Below are 16,077 nucleotides of genomic sequence, written 5' to 3'. Positions count from 1 at the left end.
TCTAGTATCTCAGTAGACAAAAGTTGCTTAATGTTGCAGTTTTCTAGCACATCTAATTATACAAAGATTTGGACACACAAGAATAGTCACTGGTTTCTGACTTAAGCCATATATGTGGCCAATCAGAGATTATAAACCCATTTCTTGCTTGCTTGCTTGCTTGCTTGCTTTGTCATCACTAGTTATATGAGATAATTTTTCTCATATGAGTATATATGAGAAATGCATAATCAAAATAAAAAGAAATATTTTAAGCAAGCTAGTCTATAAGTTGTACCAACCAAATATATGCATATGTTTTTCTCACAGAACTTAACCAATATTTCAAATTTTAAATTATATATTAATAAACATAGCCCTAGTAGCTTTTCAAAATGGATAAACTAGCTTGTAATTTTGTTTGGGGTGTATTAAATTGTAATTATTTACAAAAACTCTTGAAATGTCTTAATGTTAAAATAATGTCTATAAAAAAGTTAGTATTTATATCTTCACCCAAAGATATTCTATATATTTTGAAATTTTAAGTAATAACCATTTCATTACTATAATTAATGTAACCCAAAAACTTTTAGTTAGCAATAATACATAAGATAATATAACAATTCATGAATAATTTAATTGTTTAAGTTCTAATTTTAAGAAGATATAAAGGAGTGTTGGAAAATGGCCATTCAATAAAGCACTTGATTTGCAAGCAGGAGAACTTCAGTTTGAGCCCTAGAGCCCAAGTTAACAAAAGCTACAGGTAGGGTGTTATTTACGATCCCAGTGCTGGGAAAGCAGAAACAGGCAGATGTGTGAGGCTCACTTGTCAAGCTCCAGGCCAATGATAGATAGACCCCTGTCATTAAAATAAGGGAGATAGCGCCTAAGGAATGACCCAAGGTTATCCTCAGACCTTCACATATACATATCCACATATCCACACATTTATATGAAAATATATATACACATGCAACATAAAAAGAGGAAATAGTTCCAATGTATTTAACACACATGCAGATACTGTTTAATACAAGTAAACATTACTGACACAAGCCTATTATTAGAATCAGAACTAAAATGGAGACAAAAATCACATTTTAAATATGTACAGATTATACACATTAAAGAATAAGACCAAGTTACCCATAATGCATCAAAGTCGCATTAAGGAAAGAACTAAAAGCACTTCCCTTGGAGTCATTCACTCCAATGAGGAGTGGGATACTTTACAAAAATCTCTAACAGTTTTATAAGGGATTGAGTCCCTGACTCCAACTGGTGCCAACTGACCCAGAAAACAAATACCATTGTTTATCAACTAATATCCATACATGGTTGCTTTCAACCTTTATAAAAGATTTTAGTAAGTGGCTTTCAACTTCTGTATTTCCTGGTTTCAGCAAATGATACACATGCATTGCCTGGGTCAGGGGGCATGGTACATAATTTAAGATTACAGCCATGCATTAGCCTAGGTTGTAAATGTTGATTACATGGGAAATCCCAGGCAAGTGAAATCAACTGTTAAACTGTTCTCTTAAAGGCAGGTTTAAACAAACTGAGTACACAGTAGACTAGTAGTCTTAAGTCATTGGTGACTTAGAGGTGTATTTTTAACTCTGCATATGTGATATAGCAAAGGTTCCAGTCTTTTACAATAGAGGATATTTTCATAATATTGTATCACCACATAAATATAATGAAACTAATATTAGATAAATTTTTAAAATATATGTGTAAAATCACTGTATACTTCATCAGCATGCTTTGTGAAAACATACCAGTAGCATTGAGTCATTAGCTTGGTCTAATTATAAACATAGGAAGAATATGTATTAATTTTTAAAATTAAGTCATAAAAATTGTATAAATATAGGTAAATGAATCATTTTTCCCTGATGTCAATCAAAGTCAAAGGAGCTTGCAAAGTTCACTCAGCCATGTTGGTTGTTATTTAGTAAATGTGTTTAGAGATCCTGTCAAAACAAGCAACAGGTCTTGCTTGTTTTTCACAAGCTCCTCGTGTATAAAAACTTACTTCAGGTCAGTATGGTCTTCTCTACATCCCAAGTACAACCTGTTTGCACAATATAGTTTGCACAGTTCATGTAGCAGGTGCTTTTATGCACCAAGTTAGCACCAAGAGAAACATCTGACAAGATATCAAATCGGCTTCTCACTGAATGCTTATTAAGAAAGCAGTAGAAGACTTTGATTCACAAAGTTAAGTTGTACTCCATTCTAGCTCCATTCATCACCTATGATTGCCTGTACCAGTTTAAAAGAAATGTTCTGGAAAAGCATGAGGGTCTTGCCTTTAATCTCAACACTCATGAGCAGAAACAGGTTTCACTGAGTTCCAGCCTGGTCTGCAGAGCAAGTTCCAGGACAGCCAAGGCTACACAGTGAAACTCTGTTTCAAGAAAACCAAAAAAAGAAAATAAGAAAGGTGGAAGGGAAGAAAGGAAGGAAGGAAGGAAGGGAAGAAAGGAAGGAAGGAAGGAAGGGAAGAAAGGAAGGAAGGAAGGAAGGAAGGAAGGAAGGAAGGAAGGAAGGAAGGAAGGGAGGGAGGGAGGGAGGGAGGGAGGGAGGGAGGGAGGGAGGGAGGGAGGGAGGGAGGGAGGGAGGGAGGGAGGGAGGGAGGGAGAAAAGAAGACGGAAGCTGCTTCTAATGTATCTTTTTGTTTTCTAGAATTAAAAGAAAAGTCTTACTGATGATCCCAAAGTGGCTTTATGAAGATATTCCTAATATGGAAAATAGTAATGTTGCAAAATTATTACAGGTAATCAATCAAACAACACCAAACAGAAACTGATTGGTGTCCAGTGTGATGGGGTGTGCCAATCAAACTAGCATAGGGAAGGCTGAAGCAGGAGGAGGATTTCAAGGCCAACCAGAGCTATATAATGAGACTTTGTCAGACAAATAAGCAGGGGCTGGAGAGGCAGGGCAGGGGTTAAGAACACCTGTTGCTCTTGCAGAGGACCCAGGTTCAATTCCTAGAACTGACATGGTGGCCCATAGCCACCATAACTCCAGTTCCAGGGGATTCAGTGCCCTTTTGTGACCTCCACTGTACCATAAACACACTTAATGAACATGCATATATTCAAGCAAAACATTCACACATATAAAATAAATAAATCTATAAATAAATAGTAAACAACAACAAAAATCCATAATTAAAATATCACTTAGGATCAAGAGTTCGCTCTGGTCATCAGAATATTTTTTTCCTAGGAAAAGAGGAGTTCACAGGACAGCCTAGGGATGCTGAAGGGTTGGGAGAAGTTTTGACAGCTACAAATCAGAGAGAATATATGAGAAGATGAGGGCTTTCTCAAGAGAAAAAATTTTCTAGGAAGGAGGGTTATGTGAACTCAAGTACCAGGGGGACTGTTGTATTAATTTCTTATCCCAATAAGTCTGTATAAAAAACACACAACCCAGTTATTATAGCTATAAGCTATATGCCTAGATTGTACAGAACTATCGCTGTATTAATCTATTCCCCAGCTATGAGGCCCCTCGCTACTTGCAGCTTCTCCAGGCCATGTGGTTCTGCTCCATCTTCCTTCTGCCTCCTCTTCCCCAGATTCCTCCAACTCCTCCTCCCTCTCTGAGACCCACCTTTCCCTTCCATCACCCAACATTGGCTTCCACCTTTATTTGACCATTTAAAATAGGGAGAAGGCCAAGTGAGACCACCTGAGTATGCGATCTACTCCTCATGGAGGGGGCGCAGCCCCTCTTGATGAAGCAGAGTTAACATCAAAATTCAAACAGCACCAAGGCAACCCACAATAATTCCATCTTTTTGCCCAATTAAAAGGCTCCTTTTCTCAGATATAAATGGAGCATAACCATAACAAATATGTAAATTATAAAGTATGATATATAATTAACATCTAGGCTATCCGTTTGTCAACTAAAGTTCTCTACCACCTATCCTAACAATTTTATATTTGGGTTATATTTTGATTTTAGTTTGGGCAGACCAGACCTATTTATAAAGCAAATACATGTGGCTCTGCTTAAAGCTGAGTGAGGCCATTGCCTTAGTTAGCTGACTATTGCTGTGAACAAACACTATGACTAAAAGCAACTTGGGGAGGAAAGAGTTCATCTTACAGCTTGCCGTCTACCACCCAGGGAAAGAAGGGCAAAATATTGAGGCAAGAACTGATGCAGAAGCCATGGATGACTGCTGCTTACTGGCTTGCTTTCCATGGCTTGTTCAGTGTGCTTTCTTATAGCTCCTAGGACCACTAGCTCAAGGGTGCCTCTGCCTACAATGATCTAGTCTCTCCAACATCAATCATCAATCAAGAAGATGCACCACAGGCTGGCTTACAGGCCACTCTGTGGCTATATTGTCTCAGCCCTCTTCCAAAATGACTCCAGCTTGTGTCAAATTGACATAAAACTAGTCAACACATTAATCAGTCTAGCCTAGATATACATCATTCGAATAAAGGATTCTCAAGATAAAATAAAAATAAAAAATTTAAACTTTATATTTTATTTTTTATTTTTTATTATATTCAACACAATATATTTTATACCAATCATAACAATGATGAACATGTTATTAAATGAACAGAAAAATATCAACTCTTTTTTGTTTGTTTGTTTTGTTTTTAGTAGAGCTTAAAATCTTGGCTCTTACTGTGGTACAAATCCAAAATAGGAAAATTTTTAGATATTGGAGTTCACTGTAATAAAGGACGAACTTCAATGTCCCTCACATCACCAAAGGATTTTACCTCCATAGTAGCTAAGCTAAGAATTGACAGTTCTGCTGTGACAAAAGAATGAATTGTAGGCACAATTATTTGGATACAGATTTCCTGCTATGGTCAAAGCTATTTGACTTGTGTGGTTGTCATCATTCTCAGCCACAGGGAACAGGCTACATTCATTTAAGAAATGGTGTGTGTATCCAGGAAGTCATTCGTCAACTGTTTCAAAGAACAATGGTTCTTCTTGGAGGGTGGTACAGACATTAGGTGAGGGTAAGATTCTGGATTTTTCTCAGAAAAAGAGTAACTTATAAAGTCATCTTCAAAATTAATGCAATAATTATAAATGTCAAGCAAAACATTCAGTCTCACTCTTGGTTGTTCTCTTACAAACCACCTCCCAAATTAATTGTCTACATTTCTTTTGGATGTATAAATAATTTTTAAATACGTAAGCTCTTCTGAAAACCATAGTATAGTATAAAACATCAAATAAACAATCCTACTAATAGAGAAGCATGATTTCAAGACCATTATGTGGTACACAGCAAGACACTGTCACATATAAACAAGCAGGAACTTTATCTGGATTGTACAATACTGGACCTATTTCTCCAATTACCAAATTCGAGAAACCACTGGGTGTCAGCCAACAAATTTCTAATTCCTCATATTTTTGAATTTCAAATGATTAGGAAATGTTAGTAATATTAATTTTCAATTAGGAGATATTAAGAAAAAGTGATTGTTACTTCCTATTATTTCTGTTGTTAGAAGTGGAATTATGTTTGTGTGAATTTGTTGAAAGATTACTTTCTTGCTTTTTCTAGGGTGTATTTTCCCTCCTTGTGTTGGTGTTTTCCATCTATTATCCTTTGTAGGGCTGGTTTTGTGGACAGACAATGTGTAAATTTGGTTTTGTCATAGAATATCTTGTTTTCTCCGTCTATGGCAATTGAGAGTTTTTCTGGGTATAGTATCCTGGGCTGGCATTTGTGTTCTCTTAGGGTCTGTATGACATCTACCCAGGATCTTCTAGCTTGCATAGTCTCTTTCTTTCTCATAGGTGAGAAGTCTGGTGTAATTCTGATAGGCCTGCTTGTATATGTTGCTTGACTTTTTCCTTTACTGCTTTTGATATTCTTTCTTTGTTTAGTGCATTTGGTGTTTTGATTATTATGTGACAGGAGAAATTTCTATTCTGGTCCAGTCTAATTGGAGTTCTGTAGGCTTCTTGTATGTTCATGGACAGCTCTTTCTTTAGGTTAGGGAAGTTTTCTTCTATAATTTTGTTGAAGATATTTACTGGCCCTTTAAGTTGGGAATCTTCACTCTCTTCTACACCTATTATCCTTAGATTTGGTCTTCTCATTGTGTCCTGGATTCCCTGGATGTTTTGGGTTAGGCGCTTTTTGCTTTATGTGTTTTCTTTGACTGTTGTGTCAATGTTTTCTATGATATCTTCTGCACCTGAGATTTACTCTTCTTTCTCTTGTATTCTGTTGCTGATGTTTGCATCTATGACTCCTGATCTCTTTCCTAGGTTTTCTAGCTCCAGGGTTGTCTCCCTTTGTTATTTCTTTATTGTTTCTAGTTCCATTTGTGCACCTTGAATGGTTTTGTTCATTTCCTTCACCTGTTTGTGTTTTCCTGGAATTCTTTAAGGAATTTTTGTGTTTCCTCTTTAAGGGCTTCTAGCTGTTTACCTGTGTTCTCCTGTATTTCTTTAAGGGAGTCATTTTTGTCCTTTTTAAAGTCCTCTATCATCATCATGAGAAGTGATTTTAGATCTGAATGTTGCTTTTCCTGTGTGATGGTGTATCCAGGACTTGCTATGGTGGAAGAATTGGGTTCTGATGATGCCAAGTAACCTTGGCTTCTGTTGCTTATGTTCGTATGCTTACCTCCTGTCATCTGGTTATCTCTAGTGTTACCTGTCTCCATATCTCTGACTGGAGCCTGTCCCTCCCTGTGATCCTGGTTGTGTCAGAACTCCTCAGAGTCAAGCTTTCTCTGGGATCCTGGGATTCTGGGATCTTGTGATCCTGAGATCCTGGATGTGTCTGAGATCCTGGGAGTCAAGCTTCCTCTGAGACCCTGAGATCCTGGTGTGACCAAGCTCCTGGGATCCTGGGTGTATAAAAGTGCCTGAGAGTGGAGCTTCCTCTGGGTGTTGTGGGACTGGCTGCAGAGTTTGTGCCCAAGGTCTGCTCAGGGCACTGACCCAGACAGACCAGAAGGAACCTGTGCCACTGGTCTAGCGAAGTTCCTGAGTGCCTGGGTCCCACTGGTCCCAGTAACTCCCAGTGTTGGGACAGATGTTGTGTCCTCCTTACCTCTGATCCTGTGATCTTGGGTGTGTTAGAGTGCCTGGGAGTGGAGCTTCCTCCAAAATTTTAAACTTAAAAAGAAAAGGTTTTAACCAAGAAATATGCTTAAGACATGGAATATTATTCATTCTCTCTTTGGGAGACCTACATAAAGATTTAGAAGAGACTAAAAAGACAGAAGGAGGAAATCATCCAGGAGATAAACACTCAGATAAATGGAAAAGGAAAGTTGAGAAAAGAAAGTTTCAGCCCCAACTCAATTATCCAGTCAATTCTTTTAAATAACTTTGGGTGTTTTGGTGGCTGGGGTTGGGGGGTACCTATAAAATGAAGTATTTTTTTCTCCCTAGGAAAAAAGTGTATTTGAGAACGATAATGCCAGTGAGCAGGCTCTGTATGTGGATCCTGTCCTTACAGAGATAAGGGAAATCTCTCCCCTGGAACACAAACCGGCAGATTATAAAGAAGAAAGGCTCACAGGGCTCCTTGAAACAAGAGACTGTCCTCTAACAACGCTGTCTGCCAGTTCTTCTGTTGTGTATATTCCTGATCTCAACACCGGATACAAACCCCAGGTTTCAAATGTTCCTCCTGGGGGAAACCATTTCATTAACAGAGATGAAAGAGACCATACATCCCTTGAGGCCACAGATGACCACTTTGACAGATTTAAAACATATCCCAACTTCCAATTTTCTGCTTCAAGTATGACTTTACTAAGCAAAACACTAATTCTTGATGAATTGAGCCTCGTTTTAAATCAAGGTGAATCCAATTCTCTTGACGTACAAAATTCAAGACAGGAGGACACCAGCATGATTTTGCAAAGTGACTCACCCAGTGAAATTATCCCAGCGCAGACTCTGCTGTCTGATGAATTTGTCTCCTGTTTGGCAATCAGGAATGAAGACTTGCCATCTATTAATTCTTACTTTCCACAGAACGTTTTGGAAAGCCATTTCAGTAGGATTTCACTCTTGCAAAAATAGACTATGCCATCAAAGTTAATGTGAGACACTGCCTTTCCACTGCAAGCCAAAGCTTCCCTTAAGAGAAGTGTGATTTACACTGCCACAACTCCAAAATGGAACTCACCTCACTGGCAAAACAAAACAAACAAAATAAAACAAAACAAAACAATGAAGCATGCTTGTTGCTTATTTGCTCATTTGTTTGTTTTCATTTCATTTTCATATTCTCACTTAAGACAGAAGCCCACAAAGGCCAACTTGACTAACTCACTGTATAGTTGAGGATGGCTGACCTCCTGGTTTTCCTGCCTCTTCTTCCCAAGTGCTAGGATTAAAGGTGTGCACGACCAGGACTATTTCTCTCCTACTTCTGTTGTTAAATTGTACAGAACAGCTCGGTTTGTACAAAGGACAAATAGTGCTGAACACATCGTAGTGAAATAAATGTAGAAAATGGGTCTTTAAAATTAAAACATGAATATTTCCTTGCAAAGGCAGAAACAAGCTTAATTTTCATCTACTACTTAAAATTCTCCTGAGTAGACAAGATCTAGAATCAAACAATCAAACAAGTAATGGCAGGAACAGCGGCTAGCAGATAATTAACATACTTACTTTCCTTGCTTTAGATTAAAAGATTGTAAACGGTGATGGTTTGAACCATGGGCTTCCTTTTTCCATTCAAGTTAAGAGTGGGGAGTGGTGGGCTTCATTCTGTGGCAAATATCGGTATTTATTCTAGCAGAATCCACAAGAGGTAGGAGGCACAGGATGGGCAAAACAAGCGGTTTGACTGTTATTGTCAACTATGTGTTGAGTGAGTATCTCATAAAACCATCCTGAAAACAGCAATGTGTCCAACTCTGGAAGGGTGAGAAACCACTACATCCCATGTCTGCTGCAGACATTGCAGGCTGGTCACTGCATGCCTCTGTTTACTTTTTTCTCATTCTATGAAACCATTCTGCTCCAAAGTAGAACAACCAGGTAAAGTTTACCACCTAAGGGAAATTCTGTTGTCTATCTTAAAGTATATATGTATTTGTTTTACTTTTCATAATCTAAACCGGATGTTTGGTGCCACTCGCAAAATGCGAATGTTAAATATCTCGGACTCGTAAATTGTCATGCTTTGCCTTAGTCTTCTCTAAAGGGAGACTGACAGTAGGGAAAGAGGCAGGTCAAATTGGAGACACAATGACAAGACAGACTCACCTTTGTTTGTTGGCTGATCTTGTATACTGTGAAAGGCATTTTTACAGGTCATGTCATTGTAATCATAAATCTAACGTGTGTAAAAAGCTTTTATTCAGTTAAAAGGTCAACAGCAAAGAGTTCTTTGCTCTTACATAAATGCTTCCACCACAGTGTAGTGCGTGCCTCTTGCCCCAGGTGGTGTGAAGTGTGCAACAGTGGCCTCTCCTCCCACCACATCCCTGCTCAGCACAGGAAAAACTTTTTTTTAATTAGCTTACAAAGTAGCAGGTTCCTTTGTGGCTTTCTCGTTTATGCTTAGTTTTGGTTGTCATGCTCTTGCCCCCATGCTCAACTAAGCCCTCCCAACCCCCTATGTATTCCCACTGTGCTTACACGGCACATCTGATCTATTGCCCTCTCCACCGCTCTCCCCTGACCGCCTCATTTTCCCCTCTCAAGGGTGCCTTTCTAGGTTCCTAGCATCTACACACGCACACACATATCTACAAATGCATGTAAAATATTAGAGCCAGGGATCCACATATGAGAAAGAACAGGAAGTGTTGTCTTTCTGAGCACGAGTTACTTCATTTCGTATAATGCTTGGGAGATGAAGAGATGGTTAATAGTGGGTACTACTCTGACAAGAATTTGAACTCCTTTCCCAGTAAGCATGTTGTTTGGTTCACAATTGTTCAAGCTCCAGGGGATCGGACAGCCTCTGAGTACCTGACTCATGCACACATACCCCTACACAGACAGATGCATAATTTAAATATATATTTATAGAAAACAATATATAATATTTTCTAGTCCCATCCATTTTCCTGCAAATGTCTTAACTTTTTCCTTGTTGCTGAATAGTATCCCATTCTGCATGTACATGACATTTTCACTATCCATTTACCAGTGAGTGGGCATCTAGATCGATGCCACTCCTTGACTACTGAGAGTAGAGTGACAATGAATGATGAGCAATGTGTCTCTAATGGGTGTCCTTCAGGTCTAGGCCCAAGGGCAGGTTAGCTAGGTCATAGGATAGATCTATCACTAGGTCTCTGCGAAATCCCAACACTGCTTTCCTTGGTCTCAGTACCAGTTTTACACTTCCACCAGCAGTGCACAGGAGTTCACCTTTCCCCCACACTCTCACCAGAATTTCTTTTCTTGCTAATAGCCAGTCTCAAAGTTTTAATCTGCATTTCCCTGACATAAAATTATGTTGAACCTTTTTTTTAAAAAAACTTATTTATTCTTTGAACAACTTTCTGTTAACTTCTCTAAGCTTTGTTTTTAAAATCATGTTGTTTTCTTTTTAAATTTATTTATGTGTTTAGGTATTTTGTACACATGCACGTCTATATGTCCTGTGCTTATAGTACCCATGGAGGCCAAAAGAGAGCTTTGGATCTCCCCCCAGGACTGGAGTTACAAATGGTTGTGAGTCACCTTGTCACCCAGGTCTCTGGAACAGCAGTCAGTGTTCTTAACCACTGAGACAGCTCTCCAGTCCCTTGTTCTTTTTGTTTGTTTGTTTTTGTAATTTAGCTATTTTACTTCTTTTAATATTCTAGATATTAATCCTCTATCAAAAGCATAGCAAGCAAAGACTTCTCTCCCATTCTGTAAGCTGTCCCTTCGCCTGATTAACTATTTATTTTGCTGGGCAGACACTTTTTAATTTTGTTAGGTCCCATTCAGGCCTTTTTGCTAAGTAACTGGGGTATCCTATTTAAAAAAAAAAATCCTGACTGAAGAAGAAATCAAGAAAAAAAAGGAAAGAAGAAAGGAAGGAAAAAAGAAGGAAGGGAGGAAGGAAGACAATCCTTAGAATAAACCTAACAAAGGAAATGAGAGAGTGTATAATAAAAGTTAGGCCTTTCCTGTAGCACACTCATGGTTGTACCCTTTCATGGAGTGAAGGCTTGGATACTTTTGGAGTTCACTTTTGTTCTGGGTAAAAGATAAGAATCTCATCTTGTTCTTGAACATGTGGATATCTGATTTTCCCCAGTGCCTTTTGTTGAAGAGGCTGTCTTTTATTCAGTCTATTTTAGCATCTTTATAAAAAAAATCCCATTACTGTAGCTAGTTTATGTCAGTATTCTCTTCTATTACATTGGTCTATATATCTATTTTTGTATTAGCACCATGATGTTTTTAGTACAATAGCTCTAAACTTCATAATTTCAAGTCAGGTACACTGATATCTCCATTACCCTTTTGTTCAGAACTACTTTAGCTATCTGGGGTCTTTTGCGCTTTTATATGAATTTTAAGATTGTTTTTTATTTTTGTAAAGAATAGTATTGGGATTTTGATTGGATTGTGCTGATTCTGTAGATTTCTTTGGTAAGAAATCCATTTTCGCAATATTAATTCATTCAATCTACAAGTATGTGAAGTTTTTCCATCTTCTAGTGCCTTCCTTGATTTTTTGTTCTCCAGTTTTCAAAGAGGGCTTGCGGAGGGCTGTCACATCTTTAATTTACCCTGAGGTATTTGCTTCTTGGTTTGTTGGTTTGTTTGCTTTTCAGTCTATTGGGAGTGGGATTATTTCCTTGATTATCTTCTCAGTATGCCTGTCACTAATATATAAGAAGGTCACTGATTTGTGTCCTGTCACCTTGCAGAAAGTGTTCATCAGCTCTGGGAGTGTTCTGGTTGATTCTTTTGGTCTCTTATCTAGAGCATCATGTCATGTAGACAGAGATATGGTGCCTTCCTCCTTTATTTACCCTTGCATTTGCTCGTACTATTGGCCTAACTATGACTTCCAGTACCACACTGAGTACAAATTTTAAAAAAAGTATTGTAACTTATTTTAATGGAATTGGCCTGAGTTTTCCAGCATTTCATATAATTTTGGCTATAAGTTTCTTGTATATAGCACTTATTATGTTGGGATATGTTCTTCCTATTGAGTTTCTTCAGGACGTTTATCAAAAGGGGGTGCTGAAGAGATAGCTCAATGTCAAAATACTTGCTGCTCTTGTAGCAGATCAAAGAAGGTCTCCAGCACCCACACTAAGTTCCTCACAGCCACCTGTAAACTTAACTCTAGTAGCTCCAAAACCCTCTTTTTTTTATTAAATATATTCTTTATTTACATTTCAAATGATTTCCCCTTTCCTGGTCAACCCCCCCACCTTCCAAAAGTCCCATAAGCCATCTCCCCTCCCCCCTGTTCTCCAATCAACACCCTCCACTCCCCTGTCCAGATAGTCCCCTATACTCCTGCATCAAGTCTTTCCAGGATCAGGGACCTCTCCTCCCTTTGATGTCCTACAAGGCCATCATCTGCTGCCTATTCATCTGGAGCCATGGATAACTCCATGTGTACTATCTGGTTGATGTTTTTGTCCCTGGAAGCTCTGGGAGTACTGGGTGGCTCATGTCATTGTTCCTCCTGTGGCTCTGCAAACCCCTTCAGCTCCTTGGGTCCTTTCTCTAGCTCCCCCATTGGCGACCCTGTGCTTAGTTCAATGGGTGACTGAGCGTGTCCCCCTCTGTATTTGTCATGCACTAGCAGAGCCTCCCAGGTGACAGCTATATCCAACTCCAGTCAGCAAGTACTTGTGGGCATCGATAATAGTGTCTGGGCAAAACCCTCTTCTGTCTTCAGTGGGCACCTGCATGCTCACATATGTGCACAAACACACACATACGAACACATAAATTGTTTTAAAAAGTACCAAGGAGGAATTGGGATTTGGGATTTGGATGAGACATTTCTTCCCCCTCCTTTAATTTTATATTATAGTTTAGTAGTGGTCTCCAGGTTGCTGTCTAGTTTTATGTCAACTTGAAACACCCTACAGTCATTTAAGAGTAGGGAACATTTAAGAAGTAACCATAATTACCTCCATACAATCTGGCAGTGGCCTAAGACTGTAGAAGAATTTATTAATTAGTTATTGATGGAAATGTGTGCAGTCCACTGTAGGGGACACCCTTGGGCTATTGGTCCCAGGTTCTATAAGAAAGCATGATAAGCAAACCACAAGAACAAGCCAGTAAACTGCATCCCTCCATGGCCTCTGCATGAACTCCTGCCTCCAAGTTCCTGCCTGGTTGGAGTCCTGCCTTGGCTTCTTTTGGTGGACTGTGATTCAGGATATGAAAGCCAAACAAACCCTTTTCTTCCCAAGGTGCTTTTGGTCATAATGTCTCATTATAGCAATATTAACTCAAACTAAATCACCAGGGAAAAGCACACCAATTGATTATCAAACATCAAATGGTGGTCAACTCTAAAATCAAATGTGTGTGTGTGTGTGTGTGTGTGTGTACATATATGTATATATAACAAAAATTAAAAAGAAGTCGTGAATTTGGAAGAAAGCAAAGGGGAATGTTCATGGGAAGAAGACATTTATTTCTTTTCTCTTTTATTTTCTAATCAAATACACTCTGATTACTATTTTCCCTCCCTCTTTTCCTCTCATTCATCCTTGCTTCCGTTCTCCTCTGGAGCGTCCTCCATTCTGTCTCTTATTAGAAAACAAACAAGCACCTTGGGAAATCATAAAATATAATAAGACAAAACCAAACATGGCAGAAAGGGAAAAAGCAAATAAACAGAAGGTAAAGACACACTCGTTCACATACTCAGGAATCCCATAAAACACGGAAGTGGAGTTATAATATGCATACAAAGGCCCTGTAGGGCAAAAACAAATATTACAATAAAAACATAAGTTAAATTTGAAGGGTGAAGGAAACCAACATGACATTATGAAACAAGGGGCTTCCAAAAAAGCCATTGAATTTGACATCCACTGTTGCTTATGAAGTCTACCATTAAGAGTAGTTTGTTTCCCCAGTGAGACTCCTTTAGGGAAGACTAAATTTTCTTTTTACATTTTTTACTTTATTTTTCCCTTTATTTTTTAAATTTGTTATTTTATTTATTTACATTTCAAATGTTATCCCCCTTCTTCGTTTCCCCTCTGAAAACCCCTATCCCATCCTACCTCCCCTTTGCTTCCATGAGTGTATTCCCCCACCTACCCACCCTCTCCTGTCTCACCCCCCTAGCATTCTCCTACACTGGGACATCCAGCTTCCACAGGACCAAGGGCCTCCCCTCCCATTGGTGCCCAACAAGACTATTCTCTGCCACATATGCAGCTGGATCCATGAGTCCCTCCATGTGTACTCTGGTTGGAAGTTTATTCCCTGGGAGTTTTGGGGGTCTATTTGGTTGATATTGTTCTTCCTATGAGGTAACAAACCCCTTCAGCTCCTTCAGTCTTTCCCCTAACTCAGGAGGAAAAACTTTTATTGAATAATTTCTATTGGCCTTTCTGATCCCCAATGAACTTAAGTGTGCCTGAAACGTAAGCAACATACTTACTACTGCCCCAATTCTCATAGAAACTTCAACTCTGTTACAACAATAATGCTTGACAAAGAGTCAAATGTTTTCTTTCTATAATCCTCTTATCATGTACTTATTGAATTATTGTGTGCTTAGAAGTGAATCACCATTACCATATAAATCTGAGGTAAAAGTCAGCACAGAAGAATTCTCGAATGATCAAAGTCATACTTCTCTCCTCTCCCCATCAATGGTGCTGTCCACATCACCTCCAGTCTTTGCCTGAATCTTGTATTTTCTGTACCTTCTGGGAACAAGTATGAACTATGACATCAATCCATTTTGTTCTTGAGTATAGTATTAACTTCTTTTCCTTGAGTCTTACAGTATTGTAAGTTGCTGTTTCTCAGTGGAAATATCCTCCCATTTGGTATGGTATAGGAGAAGGGAGAAAGGAGGGAGGAGGACCTTAAGATGCCACTAAGAAAGTGCAAGGGAGGAATGCTGAAACATGATGGTAAAGATGCTGAAACTCGATGGGATACCATGCTCTGGGCAACACTATAGCTGGTAAGGAGAATAAATTATTTCTTATCCTAATATATTCTTATTTCTTACATAGAATCAAAAATAGTCACAGATGGTATAGTGGAACTAATTCCTTTTTTTTTTTTTTTTTGATTTGGTTTTTTTCAAGACAGGGTTTCTCTGTATAGCCCTGGCTGTCCTGGAACTCACTCTGTAGACCAGGCTGGCCTCGAACTCAGAAATCTGCCTGCCTCTGCCTCTGCCTCCCAGAGTGCTGGGATTACAGGCATGTACCACCACTGCCCAGAGTGGAACCAATTCCTAAAGGAGGCCTGGGGTGAGGGTGGGGTCTGTGTGTGCAATTTATTTAGAGTAGAATTTTTGTAACCAGGGTTAGAAATAATATGGAAGAAACAATAAGGCATGCGGCTCTCAGGCATCGTGGGTTTCTCGGTTGCACTCCCAGTACATTCCCAGCTTCCTCTTTGCTTATATTTTCAATCATCCATTTTTAAAATAGAGGGACTGCTCGTGACTATGGCATAAAGCAGAGGTTTTGGAAGACATGCTTTAGCAGTTTATCCTCTTTATCAAACACAATCAGTTTCGAAATTCCAAAGTGTAAAGTCGAGGCAAACTTCCTTCTGAGAACACATTGGAGACCTTGTTTAGCCCCCCTCCCTTTCTGCAAGTCTTAGTTACATCCGCTTCTGAAGCAGCATGAAGAACCAGGCTGGGCATTTCTTTTCCACTCTGTGGACTGAGTTGGCCTAGAGAAGCCTGAACCTCAAGGCTAAACAGTTTTTAACCTAATGTCAAGTGGGCTGTCCAGAATGCATCCAGAACAACCCCAAATTTCTCTGTGACATGATGACTGGGCAAAGGGGCTTCTCCTTCAGACAGCTGTCAGGGGCAGACTGACAGACAGGACCTCACTGCTCTCCAGTTACTATGTGGTTAGTCTGGCTTTGTTTAAGTTTGGGCTCTTTCTGAGATC

General features: G+C 39.1%; 1 protein-coding gene across 1 annotated transcript in view; it reads left to right on the top strand.

Moving 5' to 3' along the window:
- The window catches only part of Il23r (interleukin 23 receptor), a 91,106-nt gene extending 82,913 nt beyond the window's left edge, over window positions 1-8,193 (top strand). The window contains exons 10-11 of the mRNA XM_052173865.1: window positions 2,681-2,771; window positions 7,412-8,193. Of these exons, the coding sequence (XP_052029825.1) occupies window positions 2,681-2,771; window positions 7,412-8,050 (730 nt within the window). The 3' untranslated portion in view covers window positions 8,051-8,193. The remainder of the gene's footprint in view (window positions 1-2,680; window positions 2,772-7,411) is intronic.
- Window positions 8,194-16,077: the final 7,884 nt, after the last annotated feature.

The sequence above is a fragment of the Apodemus sylvaticus genome, chromosome 2 (genome assembly GCF_947179515.1).
Source record: "Apodemus sylvaticus chromosome 2, mApoSyl1.1, whole genome shotgun sequence".
NCBI lineage: Eukaryota > Metazoa > Chordata > Mammalia > Rodentia > Muridae > Apodemus > Apodemus sylvaticus.
The sequence above is the reverse complement of the archived record's forward strand: the minus strand, read 5'-3'. Positions and strand labels throughout refer to the sequence as shown.